The 15,886-nt window shown below is 39.2% G+C and overlaps 2 protein-coding genes across 2 annotated transcripts in view; both read left to right on the top strand.

The window, feature by feature from the left end:
• The window catches only part of herc2 (HECT and RLD domain containing E3 ubiquitin protein ligase 2), a 101,079-nt gene extending 98,103 nt beyond the window's left edge, over positions 1-2,976 (top strand). Inside the window, 3 exon segments of the mRNA XM_034217170.1 lie at positions 702-807; positions 1,392-1,604; positions 2,704-2,976. Coding sequence (XP_034073061.1) covers positions 702-807; positions 1,392-1,604; positions 2,704-2,976 — 592 coding nt within the window.
• Positions 2,977-13,363: 10,387 nt separating this feature from the next.
• oca2 (oculocutaneous albinism II) overlaps positions 13,364-15,886 on the top strand; it is a 54,058-nt gene continuing 51,535 nt past the window's right edge. Inside the window, exon 1 of the mRNA XM_034217166.1 lies at positions 13,364-13,558. The gene's annotated coding sequence lies outside the window, so the exon portion shown is untranslated. The remainder of the gene's footprint in view (positions 13,559-15,886) is intronic.

Here is a 15,886-nt window from a genome sequence, read left to right as displayed (position 1 = left end):
TCATGTCTCTTCTACATCAACATGTGTCCCCTCTTCTTCATGTCTCTTCTACATCAACATGTGTCCCCTCTTCTTCATGTCTCTTCTACATCAACATGTGTCCCCTCTTCTTCATGTCTCTTCTACATCAACATGTGTCCCCTCTTCTTCATGTCTCTTCTACATCAACATGTGTCCCCTCTTCTTCATGTCTCTTCTACATCAACATGTGTCCCCCCCTGTGGAAAGAGACTCTGAAAGTTTCAGGAACAAAGATTCTCTCTCTTTTTGTCCTGATCCATTTCTATAAAAACCTGTCTGAAAACGAGCTGATCAGATTTTGGTCACTTTATGATGTCATAACGATGTTTTGTCTTGAGTAACCATTAGCCAATCAGCAACCAAGGTAACCCCCCCCCCACCTTATCACCTGAATCTCCTCCTAGAGCACCATTGTGTTCTTTGTAACCAAATCGCTCTCAGAGGGGCGTGGGGAGGGGCTCCTTATTTTCATCTAAAGTAACAGACAGAGAATCAGCACTTTGGAAACAGGGCTGAAACAGAGGGGGTTATGGGTAATGCTGCAATGATCTGTTTGGTGTTTGGAGCCAAACACTTCAGAGACATGTTCTGTATATATCTGAGACCTGTAATATATTGATGAAAAACAGTATAATAGGAGACCTTTAATTTCCTTCTCCTCTTTTCCCATGATGCTCCAGGCTCCATGAGTTCGATGAGCAGGTGTATGCAGTTCGTGAAGGGATGGCTCGAGTCGTTCCCGTTCCCCTACTGTCGCTTTTCACCGGATACGAGCTGGAAACCATGGTCAGTGTTTTAATCAGAATATATTCAAAGTTAAAAGACGGGTAAGAAACACAACAATAAATGTGACAGTGCAGTTTGAGATGTGTTTATTTATTGCATAGTAAGAGATATTAAGATTTTAAAAAAGACCAGATATAGAAAAAACATAAAATCTAAATAAAATAAAAATACTTTTCTTGTTTTTACTATTTAAAGTAGCAGACAGTAATGTTGTTATTAAAAGTATATATTGTATCATATTTGGAGCAAAAAATAATTTGAATTGGGACGAACTCTAATATAACATCCACAAATATAAAAATAAAATACTTATTCTGGATGTTGAGTGTAGCTGCGAGGAAAGCAATCACAAAGAGATGGCTCAAACCAAACGGCCCATGTATAGATGATTGGTACGATATCATTTATGAAATCTTTGTAATGGAAAGAATAACCTTCTCTTTGAGGCTCCAGGAACAAATTTGAGGAAATTTGGGAGAAACGGAAAGTGTATTTTACCCCGATACGCCCTTCTTTTGTTTAAAAAAGTATATATTGTGCAAAGCATTATTAATGAATTATCCCCCCCCCCCCCCCCCCCCCAGGTGTGTGGGAGCCCTGACATCCCCCTGCACCTGCTGAAGTCGGTGGCCACCTATAAGGGGGTGGAGCCCACCTCCTCCCTCATCCAGTGGTTCTGGGAGGTGATGGAGTCGTTCTCCAACACCGAGCGCTCGCTCTTCCTGCGCTTCGTCTGGGGGCGAACCCGTCTGCCGCGCACCATCGCCGACTTCAGGGGGCGGGACTTCGTGGTGCAGGTAAGAAGAGACGTCTAGGAAGTGTGAAGGATTAGATCAGGGGTGTCCAAACCTTTTTCACCGAGGGCCACATACAGAGAGATACATGAAGTTCTGGGCCACTCACTAGTGGAGAGGTATATTGCCTCATATGCTAAGTTATAAGTTAGCAAAATCAGTCAAATGTAGGTCAATTAAGCTTGATACCTGAAAATGCTGTTAGAAACACACCAGCCTACATCACAGCTCTCCAGAGGGTTTACTGTATTTAGTTTGGGCTTTTTATATCAACTAAGATTAGTTTGAAAATGTTTCCAACTTCAATTGATTGAATTTATTTGAAAAGTGGGTTATATATTTGTACATATATATTTAACCCTGGATTAGATTCACTATGTTGCATTTTATGATCTGTCTGTGCCACTACAGTATATATCTGTTTGACACTTTGAGCACTAATGGGAAGAAGCTAGCTCTCACACTTACCGTCTGATTTAGCTTCAGCGCTCAGTGTGACAGCCGTAGAGAGAGGGATTAGGGCGATAAAAGTCTCACACTCACCGGCAGCAACAATTAGTGCCTGCCCGATCAGTGGAGCCTGAACAATCTGCGACAACGGGCTTTAGGAGTTTGTTTTGATCGTTTCCATCGAACTTCTGGACAAGAAATAGAGATTAGAGATTATAGCCACAATTACTACAATGACGTCACTGTGATTTTACTGAGAAGTTCCAATATTTTCAAGTCGGAGCAGCCCCATCAAATATTGAAGTGACTGTTATTTTGTATATATTGATTGTTGTGCTTTTATTTAGGTCTTAATGTGTGCACATGTATAAATGTGTCTTTGACTGTGTATATAGGTATACATATTTGCATACATATTTTTATATATATTTGTTTTTGTACTCTGGATTGTGGGAAACGGTATTTCGATCTCTGTCTGTACACACAAACTGAAAGATTGACAATAAAGTTGACTTTTGAAAAGAGGCGAAACATTTTGAAAAGAAAAGCCAAGTCCACACAGGAGTCCCTGAGTGGGTAGCTGCTTTTTACAGAAGTAGAACCAGCTTTATATTCCCTGCAGAACTAAGCGAGTCCTGTTCTCTGCCCCCAGGTGCTGGATAAATACAACCCCCCCGACCACTTCCTGCCCGAGTCCTACACCTGCTTCTTCCTGCTGAAGCTGCCCCGGTACTCGTGCAAACAGGTGCTGGAGGAGAAGCTGAAGTACGCCATCCACTTCTGCAAATCCATCGACACCGACGACTACGCCCGCATCGCGCTGTCCGGAGAGCCGGCGGCCGACGACAGCAGCGAGGACTCGGACAACGAGGACGCCGACTCCTTCGCCTCGGACTCCACACAGGACTACCTGACGGGACACTGAACACACGCGCACACACACACACACACACCTTTAATCAACACACACACTCATGCGGCTTTCTACGAAGACACGAACGTCTGTGGGGGAAAACGTGCAATGAGCTTTATTATAAGCTAACGAGAGGCTCTAATTTAGTTTCTTTAAAATGATCCGCTGCACATGTCGTGTTACATGGGAATTATGTATATTTACACTTAAAAAATAGCACTGTGGTAGACCCCCCCTCCCCCCTCTGGTTTGTGTGATTAAACCCTAAGTGTGTATAAAGGAATGGATGTACGACACAGCAGTGGTATTACTTTTTGTTTTTCTTGGTAACAGCCATTTTTCTTTTTTTTAAAAAGCTAATTAACTTAAAAAGAGAAATGTTGGTCACTCACTGAAGGGTCATTTTAAGATATTTACCCCCCCCCTCCACCAAGTCTGTGCACTGTCTCCTTAAAGAATGTATATAATATGATTGTGCCATGTATTCACAGAAGGTCTCATTCCTGCATATTAAATGTTGATACAATTCTGTTAATACATTTAAATGAGAAAATGACTCAAGTGTGATGGTGTTTGTTTGAATGGAGCTATTTTACATCATATTTTGACAGTTTGGAGAAAAGAACAATCAACTAATCTGTGGATCAATTGTTATTTTTCTCTAAAATATCAAGTTTCTCAAAGTTGGTGAAGGTCCAAAACCTGAAGACATTTACTTTATTAATCAAAGAAAAGCAAAATATCTCCATATTAACGGCTGAAAACATAATTTAATACAATTTGTGCATGAAAATGATGATTAGGAAAAATATTTGGAGATTATTTTACTGGAGAGCAACTTTCCAATGTTCAACTCATGGTAAGATGTCTAGAAAAATGTCCATCCCAGTCCCACAAACTCCAAGGTGATGCATTTAAATGTCCAAAGATATTTATCTAAAAATGATATGAATCAGAGAAAAGTGAAAATCAGATTAGAGAGGCTGAAAACAGCATTTAAAGATATTAGTGAAAAGTAAAAAATTAGTAAAAGGTAAAAAATGATTTCAACAATTACACGATTATCAAAATTGTAAGAGATTATTTTTGTCAATCAAGCACCTTATAATGTATTGACTTATTGCAACAGTCCTAAAGAAATGTCAGAATGTGTCCAAAAAACTATGAAAAGTACACGTCTGTAAAGTAAAAGTTTGAAAAGTATGTGTGATAAATGTCCAAATATATTTAATTTAATATTATTAGAATTAAAAAAACAGCACATTTCTAGCTTTTAGGGGCAGAAAAAACAGCCTTTAAAGACATTTCTGTGTGTTTGTTTTGCTGTACTTGTGGGGACCAAGTATTGAGAAACAACCGATTCTCTGAGGACATTTGGTGTGTGTTTATTTTTGATGTAATTTTTTTTAAGGCAAGATCTGAGAGGCTTTACAGAAAAACTGGTGCAACACAAATTAATACAAGTGTTTCATAAATCTTTTTAAGAGGCTGTGTAGTCTGGATCAGGGACTTATTTTTAAATGTAATGAGTTTGTAAAGAGTCAACATGCTGCTGTCCTCGTGAAGCCTTTTATTTGGGTTTTAGGTCAGAGGTTCATCTGGGTCTATTCTCTCTTTAAATCAGTAGTATCGAGTTTATTGCCATTTACTGAAGTACTGTACTTAAGTAAAATGTTGAGGTACTTTACTTGAGTATTTACATTTAATGCTACTTTGTACTTCTACTCTAGTACAATTCAGAGGTAAATGGTGTACTTTTACTCCACTATATGTATTTAATACCTTTAATAACTTTACAGATCTGGATGAATGATGTGAAATATAATCAAGTTTTAAATCAGACTTTAGTTCCACCTGAAGTAAATTCACAAGCTACCCTGCAGTATACAAAGTCATTCAAACTAGCTGCACCTTTACCAGCTTTGAGAACACTTTAAAGGTCCCCTATTATACTGTTTTTCATCAATATATTATAGGTCTCAGATATATACAGAGCCTGTCTCTGATTGGCTGAAACACCAGACAGATCATTGCAGCATTACCCATAATCCCCTCTGTTTCAGCCCCGTTTCAAAAGTGCTGATTCTCTGTCTGTTACTTTAGATGAAAATAAGGAGCCCCTCCCCACGCCCCTCTGAGAGAGATTTGGTTACAAAGAACACAATGGTGCTCTAGGAGGACATTCAGGTGATAAGGGGGGGGGGGGGGTTACCTTGGTTGCTGATTGGCTAATGGTTACACAAGACAAAAAATCGTTATGACATCATAAAGTGGCCAAAATCTGATCAGCTCATTTTCAGACAGGTTTTTATAGAAATGGATCAGGACAAAAAGAGAGAGAATCTTTGTTCCTGAAACGTTCAGAGTCTCTTTCCACAGAGGGGACACATGTTGATAGAAGTAAGAGACATGAAGAAGAGGGGACACATGTTGATGTAGAAGAGACATGAAGAAGAGGGGACACATGTGATGTAGAAGAGACATGAAGAAGAGGGGACCATGCTGATGTGATGTAGAAGAGACATGAAGAAGAGGGGACACATGTTGATGTAGAAGAGACATGAAGAAGAGGGGACACATGTTGATGTAGAAGAGACATGAAGAAGAGGGGACACATGTTGATGTAGAAGAGACATGAAGAAGAGGGGACACATGTTGATGTAGAAGAGACATGAAGAAGAGGGGACACATGTTGATGTAGAAGAGACATGAAGAAGAGGGGACACATGTTGATGTAGAAGAGACATGGAGAAGAGGGGACACATGTTGATGTAGAAGAGACATGAAGAAGAGGGGCACATGTGTGATGTAGAAAGAAGACATGAAGAAGAGGGGCACAGTTGATTAAGAAGAGACATGAAGAAGAGGGGACACATGTTGATGTAGAAGAGACATGAAGAAGAGGGGACACATGTTGATGTAGAAGAGACATGAAGAAGAGGGGACACATGTTGATGTAGAAGAGACATGAAGAAGAGGGGACACATGTTGATGTAGAAGAGACATGAAGGAAGAGGGGACACATGTTGATGTAGAAGAGACATGAAGAAGAGGGGACACATGTTGATGTAGAAGAGACATGGAGAAGAGGGGACACATGTTGATGTAGAAGAGACATGAAGAAGAGGGGACACATGTTGATGAAGAAGAGACATGAAGAAGAGGGGACACATGTTGATGTAGAAGAGACATGAAGAAAGAAGAGGGACACATGTTGATGTAGAGAGGACATGAAGAAGAGGGACACATGTTGATGTAGAAGAGACATGAAGAAGAGGGGACACATGTTGATGTAGAAGAGACATGAAGAAGAGGGGAAAGGGGGACACATGTTGATGTAGAAGAGACATGAAGAAGAGGGGACACATGTTGATGTAGAAGAGACATGAAGAAGAGGGGACACATGTTGATGTAGAAGAGACATGAAGAAGAGGGGACACATGTTGATGTAGAAGAGACATGAAAAGGTGGATTTTGCACAATAGGTGACCTTTAAAGCATCAATAACTATAATCAAAACATATATATTCTGAAATCGACTAATCTGCATAATGGCTACTTTTTTGGTACTTTAAGTATATAATACTTTTGTATTTTTATTTCTGAATGCCGGACTTTTACCTGCAACAGAGTATTCATACTCTCTGGTACTTTTACTGAAGTGCACGATCTGAGTACTTCTCCCACCTCTGCTCATTTTTTACGCAAATTAAATCGGATTTTTATTTCTTCTTTCAATATTTAGCCCGCAGGATGCTGGTGTTGATGTTCACTGTTAACCCTGGAGCTCTATGGGATTAAAGGAAATCTCCCATAATTCCCTCTCTCAGCATCATAAGGGCCGAGCCTCCTTCACGTTCACAGTAGGTTATGCCACCCCCCACAATGTGCACAGGCATCACTTCACATTCCTCGTGTAGCAAAAAAATTGGTGTTTGTGTTTGTGTGTGTGTGGTGTGTGTGGTGGTGTGTGGTGTGGTGTGTGTGTGTGTGTGTGTGTGTGTGTGTGTGTGTGTGTGTGTGTGTGTGTGTGTGTGTGTGTGTGTGTGTGTGTGTGTGTGTGTGTGTGTGTGTGTGTGTGTGTGTGTGTGTGTGTGTGTGTGTGTGATGTGTGTAGAAAAAACCTGTCTTGTTTTTATGAAGGCTTGATTTGGCTTAAAAATCATTAGCATTCTTTGTGGATTTAGTGCTTTTTTTGCACTAAGCTGCTGCGAGTCAGGTGATTCAAATAGTCTGGAGGTGGGGGGATAAGTCTCCATTTATACTCAAGTTATGTGGTATTTTGGTTATTGGATAAACTAATCAGCACAGGAGAGAAATGTTATGCCTTCTTGTGCATTTGGCATATTCCTACTGTTGTATGTTATAGTTTATTTCTATATTTAGCAGTCCGCTTGCTATGAATGCATGAATCATTTGCTAAGGTTATAACAGTTTTGGTTAATTCATGACATCGAGGTTTTTAAAGTGTGACTCGGAGATCCAAACTGTTGCAGAGGAGGCTCAGTGAACGCAAGTGGAACAATATGACTTTAGTGTTTAAACCAAGTTAATGTGTGTACAGTAGGATTTGACATACAGTCGTTTTGTGGATTTTTATATTTCACAACTGATTGCAATGTGGATTTGTGAGCTGGTACATGGCTTGGACACTTTTTTTGTTAAATCAATTGTTTAAGCACTATATTGGTGGACAATATTAGCACACTGTAGATTCACTCAAATAAAATGGTGGACAGTAAATATAGTCTAGTAAACATGCACGCTGTTGCAGTTTCTCCCTCTAGATTTGTACTGTTTTCAACTATTAGCTTCCCTTTTTGATCAAACCTTATTTGTTATTTTTCTGTTAATAACTTATATTAGTTATTTATTGAGCCTGGCCCTCTCTAACCTTTCTTGTAGAGAGATTTTGTTTGTTGATGTTGTGCATCCACGATACTGTTGCACATGGCCGCTTTCTTTAGACCAGGCTAATCGAATGGACAAGCTAACCACGTCAACCAATAATCATACAAAGTATAGAATGTACTTTAATGTGCTTTACAGAAACATTGATGCACCAGGATATATCGGACAACAACATTTCCATCAATGGCTTCCGGACTATTCGGGCAACGCTACCATCAACAACATTTGATTCAACATTTGATTTAATCGTTTATTTGAACCGGGACAATGCACATTGATGAACACTTTAAGTTGTTTTCATTTGTGTCCACTTGACTGTCTCCTCCATGATTTCCTGTTTGTGTTTTTATAATAATAATAATACATTTATTTTGGGGGGCGTCTTTCATAACACCCAAGGACACCTTACAGGGTTACAGATTTACAATTTACATTAAAACAGTGGATTTAGTGAAGTATCAGCCGGGGTAAGACAAGACAAACAACAGGAAATTGACTACAAAAGGAGACAGGGTACAGATTATAGAGAAAATGCCAGTTTGAACAGGTGGGTTTTGAGTTGGGTTTTATCATGTTTTGTTGCCTATTAGCGTCTTCTTTCTTTTTTTTATCACAAATTGTACGGTGTCCTTGGGTGTCATGAAAGGCGCCTAAAATTAAAATGTATTATTATTATTATTACTTTAAAAAAATAATGCTTCAAATGTAAATATGCCGGATTTTTAGCTTTGAGCTAATTTCCATCCCCCTCACATACAACGTTTAAGAACATGACATTTATATACACAGCAAAAATAAATACATGACATGCAGAAAGAGCATGAGCAGCATACAAGCATTTACCACATGGCAGTACAATGTAGCAGCAACGACATATGAAGTGCAAGACATGATACAAGAGCTACATAAAGTGCAAGAGGAGATACCCCCGTGTTAAAGTGCATTTAGCGGTGATTGCACAGATGTTTGTTTCTCAACAACATTCTTTGAGTTGACCTTTAAAACTATTGAGAGAGGGACAGTCCCGTGTCTCAGTAGGGAGGCTATTCCACAATGAGCTGCCTTTAATGGAGAGGACATTTTGTCCAAAAGTGGTCCGTCTGCGGTGGACCTCACAGTCTCCTCTGGTTTCTGACCTAGTGCAGCGTCCAGTGTGTTGTTTTCCAATCTTCCCTTTGATGGCCTCTGGACTATTTACATGTAGGCTCAACAATTATTGCATCCAAGTCTTCACCAAGAGCCTGAATCTTCATCATGGGATGCCCTCATGTTGTGGAATTTTACAGTTTTCCCACTATCAGAACAAAAATAAACGTGTAAATACCTTAAGACTGAGTTTTTATATATTTGGTGTAATGTGAAGTTATTTCAAACGGCCATATTACACTTCCTAGGCTTAACTCTAGAGCGTCTTAGGGATCAAATATCATATTCATGATCCTATAGGCATTCAGCCACACTAAGCGAGTAAACTAAGTTTAAGGGGGGTGAGTTGGCGCCTTTGATCAAGCTTAGTCTGAGGGGAGGCCCTGAGTCTAAGACTGTGAGAACCTCTGACATGAGAGATTTCTGTATTTGTGTTTCCCCTGAGCTCCACCACTGCCTTAAAGTGGGCGTGCTCTACGTGCAAGGGCATGTGATAAATATGAGTGTGTCATATAGAGAGACTCAATGCTTCCAGGAAAGTGTCTGTTTGGTGCGATAATATCCTAAAGGCAAAAGTTGGCTTTACTGTTACAATAGTGCATTGAAGGAGGGAGAGATGGGAATTCATGGGTAGTAAAGATTGGCCTACAAAACATATGGTTGTATTGAAGTTCTTCACCAACAGATTCATAATTCTCTGACGATAAGTCATAAAGATGTCGGTGATACTTGACTTTTCCTTGTGACATGTCGTAGCAAATATTTATTTGATTGGCATTACACGTTATACAAAACTTAATTTTCCCCTCAGGATGAATCGAAATAACTTTTCTTCTAGCACCACCGTCAGGTCAACATTTTAACGTGTCCAATCTGCTGAAATAATGACCTTGCCATCAGCCTCACCAGCTGTTCTGTGTTTTGAATGCTTATCAGAAATCATGCTCATCCTTTTGGACATAATGCCCATCGTTGATAGCAGGCAGTTAAAAGCTAATAAGAAACGAGTGACACTTTCAACGGAAGTCTTACACAGCCATAACCAAAATGCGTAGGCCTTACTTGGACCCTAACTTGGATGTATTGTTTATGACTTCCAGCAAGTTTCATGAAAATCAAGCAAGTCGTTTTTTCTTAATTCTGCTGACGGGCAATTAATAACCTCTTTGACTGAGTCCTAAAACCCGGAAATCGGTTAAAATTTAAGTTGAACAATGTTCAACTTTTGAAGCTTCGACGGAAGCGCCAGCCAATCAAATAATTTGCCAGAACAAGCTCTAGCCAATCAAACCGTGTGCTTGTGTGTCCGGGGCGGGAGATTCATGCGATTGGTTGTTGGTCGAGCTTCAGACACGCCCGCTGGCAAGCTTCAACGCACGCCGCCGTGTGGACGCTGCGTTAATCTGGTTTAGCAAGCTGACTGACAGACACACAGCTCCCCTTCAACACCTTGAACTTACATTTGGACTGCTCATCATCATTTCGTTTTTAAGCTATTTGTGCAAAAGAAAGGAAAATTCACACACGACTTGAGAAAAACCTGGAAATGAGTTAGGATGCTGCTCAGCTCGGCAAACAGAAAGACAGAAAGTGAGATAGAGAAGAGAGGCGGCAGCAGCATGTGACTTTCATGTGGGAGTTAGACAAAGAGGCCTGATGGTCCTGTGTCTCCAACTTTGACCAAGCATCTTAAGAACCCTCAGGTCAGTGAATGCAGAGATGATTCCTGCGTCACTGCCCCCCCCCGGCGCTACATGTGATCACACAGTGCGCACCCCCCCCCCCCCCGGACATCCTCCTGGTTTATCTCCCTGCAGACTAGGTGACTCCTCCCCTGCTCAATGGACAACATTGTTTCTTAATTTCTGAGAATGGAGAGTCCTGGAAACACAGTGGGATCAGAGAGCAGTTTTGGGGGAAGTTAATGGATGTATATTTTGGGATTTTGTTCAGTGGACTGGATCATTTTTTGTACGGAGGGGTGAGAGGGTTGTAATTACTTTGATTACATTAATCTGGTTCACTTGATTTTACTCATGTCAAAATCCTAATCTGCTCAGTTGTGTTGACTCAAAGGCAAATGTTTTAACAGGATAAATGACAGATTCACACCCTAAGTTTGTTTTAGAGCCCCACCCCCCATTTAAACCAAATCCCAGTTGTCTACTTTCGTTGGAATTTGTGATTCAAAAGCGATTTTTGTTCCATATTCCTTCAATCTGAAACTTTGTGTCCTTATATCCAATGTAGCTGCTGTTGCATTATCATGTAATATTTGTAAATGTCAGACTTGGACACTTTTAAGAGGGCAATTTCAGCAAATGTTCAGGTTCATATTTGTATCTAGTGTCTCTCCTGTGACATGTCTCCATGCTTAAATGTTCAAAAAGCTCTTTATTTTTCTCATACTGCCTGAGCTGCAGCACCTATTTTCACCCTCTGTCTGAAACCAGAGCCCAGTCTGCTCTGATTGGTTAGCTGTGTTAGTGGGAGAGAAACTGGAGGGAACACAGGTATTTAAGCCTTTGTAGACCTTTTACATGCAGACAAACCTATAGAACAAAAGCAGAATAGGGCCTCTTTAAATAGATAGAGAGATACATGTAATAAATGAGACTGTGCTGCACGAGTTGTGTGAGAGTTTGTAAACAGATGTTTTCATATCGTTTTTCCATTTACCTCCATTCATCAGCAAGACGTTTTTTCTTTTGCCCACTTAGAAACATATGCATCAATTTAATACACTTTTGCATTTAAACTATCTGCAGACCAAAGTGATTTGATTTTTATTTTTTTATTTTGATATACTTTATTAATCCCCGTGGGGAAATTGTTTCTCTGCATTTGACCCATCCTGTGTTAGGAGCAGTGGACTGTCATTTTTGAACGGCACCCGGGGAGCTGTGTAGGGAACGATGCCTTGCTCAGGGACACCTCGGTAGCACTTGGTCTTGCCGGGACTTGAATTGGTGACCTTCCAATTGCCAAGCCAAGTCCCTATCGACTTCGCCACCACCGCCCGGGTTACGTTTTCCCTCGACCCCTGCTGACCTGTCTGAACTTTCTGACTTTAAATCTGTGGAGTTGTCCCACCCTGTTACAGCAGGGTGGGCTTAGAGCATGTGACAGCTCGCAGAAAAACTCACATCAATGTCAAAATCACCCAAAAAGCTGGTAGTTCATGATAGTTACAAAATAAATAAGCATAAATATCACCGTTTGAGTCATCTTTACCAGGTGAAAACGCCATGTTACCAATCAGCTTGAATCTAACTCAAAATCTTTTAATGTTTTTTAAAAGTATGATTATTTAAAGGTCCCATGTCATGGCCATTTCTACTGATCATAATTCCATTGTTGAGGTCTACTAGAATAGATTTATACTGAGCAATGTTCCAAATTCACATTGGTTTCTCACAGCATCTCTGTATAGTATGTGTATTCACTCTCTGTCCTACACGGCTTGTTGGAGCTCCTGCCCCCCCCTCCCTATGATTGTTCCACGGACTTAACGTAACGGCACCGCGGACGTAACGGCACCGCGGACGTAGCGGCACCGCGGACGTAACGTAACGGCTCCAGGGATTGGTCTATTTGGACCAATGGGTCCATTTGGGTATGGGCACGTCACAGTACTCAGGAAGAAAACAATGGAAAAAGATAAATGTCCAACGAGGCGTTCTGGGGCAGCACAGACAGGTCTTCTCTGTGTTAGAGTTGTACTCGCTACAGGGTGCACTTTGAGGGTTTGTGACTCTGCAGACCGTTTACATGCAGAAAAACCTACATAACACACAAGGGGACGGGTAATAACCGGAAAAGCATGACATGGGACCTTTAAATGAATTTTTTTAGGCGATTTTCTTATAATTGTATTTTAAATCTTAATGTATTTGATCATTGTAATGTTATTGCTGTGTATTATATTTACCCTTTATATGATTATTATATATACAAATTGAAATGTTTTTTTATTTGCTTTCTTTATTTTTCATTGTTTTCTTTTTCTAAGGCAATCTTACAGGGCATTTTCTTTGTTTTGTATTTTTGTATTTTGAACAAAGTACATGTATGTATGGACAATATAAATAAAACAAAGTAGTAAATAAATACTATTTATTGATTTTTAGACTGAAACTTTGTTTGGTTCAAGGATCTGTCGTTCTTTTCTCTGCAGGATTTGTAGTGCATGTGAGAGGGGGAGGGGGCTAATCAGCGTGGGGAGTGTGGTTGTAAAAAGGTGGAGAGAGTGATTGAATGGGAGATTGTTTTAGTGCCACTCCTCTTTTTTCTCCCCCTTCTCCTTCTCCTCCTCTCCTCCTCACCCTCGCTGTTCAGCATCATCTCCTCCTTCTGCACGCAGCAGCTGAGAGGAAGCTTCACATCTCCTCCTCATCATCACAGCTAACATCATCTGCAGCACTTCCTCAGGATAATCAGCGTGAAGGGTTTTCTGTTGGAGGTCCATCTTGCAAAAACGTTATTATCATCATCATCTTCCTCATCATCATCTTTTAAAACACTTTCATCTCTAACGGTAAGTCTCATTACTTTCATTTCTGTCCATCTCACTTTCATACATTTCATTTAAATCAGAATCAGGGTTATCGGAAAGAACATGAAGGGAATTTTCCACAAACGTACACAAACACTGTAAGAGGAATAAAGCTGTAAAGTAAGAGAAAATAATTGTATAAATATATAACATTTTATTTAATATATTTAAAAAAAAATATTGAATGTGAAAAATATTAAAAATAACCCATTTTAAAATTAGAAGAACAAATTATGACCAACGATAAATAAATAAATAATTAAGACAAATACAAGAAATTACTCAAAGTGGAAGTGCTGTGAAGGTTTTTCAGAGGTAGCATTGTGCAAAAATGTGCACAAATATACAGATAAATATGCAAAAGTTGACAGTATCTAGAAAGAGGAATGGATCACAGAATAAATGCAGTTGCTTTCAGTCCTTTTACGTTCTCTGCATGATGGATTTACACCAGTGTATTACACTAGTGGGCTTTGTTAAAGGGGGTTTAATCATTACGTCCTAATACTCCTGTGCAGTGTAGTACGTACACAAATCCCTTTCACCAACGGTGCATGAATGGATGGTATGTTTTCAGACAAGTTGAAAATTGAAGGACAAACGGTGGTGTTAACACGTAAAATCCTTTCGTCGCAGCCATTACTTTTGTTGATGTCCGTCGTGAATCAATTACTGCTGTGAACGAAGGGTGGAGAAATAAAGCAAACAGTTTGTGTTTGTCGTCTCTCTTCGCCCACAGGCAGGAGAACACAGAAAGCATCTCTCCTCTCTGTGACCGTCATCACAAGCATTGGATAGGGACCTTAGTGAGAGTCCAACACCAGCCTGACGTTACTGTCTGTGCAGAAAGAAAGGATCGGTTCATTTCATGTCCTTCAATTACTTCAGAGGTTGTTCGTGTCAGTCATTAATAATTATGGGGAAATCTATTTAAGTGTAGTAATATCAACTAATAATTTTTTTTTGTAAATGTACAAGATAGAATGTAAAATAAAAATAAAATTAAGTAAAATAAAATGAAATAAATACAGAAAAAACAAATTAAAACAAACAAAATTAAATATAAATTAAATTAAAAAGAGTGATATCAAAAAAAGTGAAATAAATACAATAAGAATACAATTAAAATACAATAAAATAAATGTTGACTATGTCTGTCCTTATTGAGAATCTTCAAAAATAAAACACACATAAATGTAAAAAATAAACAACATTAAACATTTAATAAGAATAAATATATGTACACATATTATATGTTAGAGGTTACGATCAATTATGCAACTTTAAAGCCTCATAATAAATCATGAGATGCAAATAAATTGTGCATTACTTATGAAGAGGTTCTCATTGTATGTTAATTATAAAAACAAGTAAATCGATTTAAATGTAGCAATTATTAATGAATAATAATTATTTGCAAAATATATCCAATTAATATACTTTATATATAATATTTATAATAAAATATCTCGTTTATAATATTTATTTAATATATTTTTTTACTGAAAACTAATTTGGTTCCTTATAGCCATTCTTACAAAAAAAAAAATAAAAAAAAATTAATTAATAAAAGTAAGGCATTTAATTAAAATCATAATCAATGAATCAATTTGAAAGCTGCTTTAATAACTATGTATAAATATACCAAGGGATTAAGTCATCATGTGAAATGTGATAGGGGTTGTTACTTATATTTCTTGGTGAACATTAAACACTGTAAATAGTTGGAGGGATCAGTGTTGGGCCTCCTCTCAGACTGTAGTCTCACTCCTCATGAGGAGTGATCTCACAGGGCACTAACATCACGCGTGAGTTCCTGTTGCTTTTCATGTGAGCGATAATCCTCTGAATTGATGCAGCCTTTGTGTCGGCCCACATGTCTTCTGTAGCTGACCTCTGACCCCCCGCTGTGCACTCTGGATACACTGAATCAGTCCCTGTTATAACGCTTGATGGCCTGCCTCTGGGTCAGAGGAGCGTGACTGAAGTTACATCACAAAGCGTTTGGAATCAGGTGTGGTGTTTTACGTGCAGCAAATCAAGCCGACAACAGTACGTCCTTTGTGAAGCAGATCCTTGTTCCCTTTGCCCGGGGAGAGGAAAGTTAGTGATGTGAGGAAAGTGAGTTGTGCTCTGATGTGATGCTGCAATGCATTACTGTTGATGAGGAAGTTCAAAGCTGCTATCAAACCATAGATTTCACATCATCAGTGGGTTGTTTGTACAGTAATTTATAACTGACTGTTTAATTTACAACTGAAAAATGTGAGCGATTATAATTTTGATTCAATATAAACGATCACAGGGCGA

Source organism: Gymnodraco acuticeps, unplaced genomic scaffold (genome assembly GCF_902827175.1).
Source record: "Gymnodraco acuticeps unplaced genomic scaffold, fGymAcu1.1, whole genome shotgun sequence".
Classification (NCBI taxonomy): Eukaryota; Metazoa; Chordata; class Actinopteri; order Perciformes; family Bathydraconidae; genus Gymnodraco; species Gymnodraco acuticeps.
The sequence above is the reverse complement of the archived record's forward strand: the minus strand, read 5'-3'. Positions and strand labels throughout refer to the sequence as shown.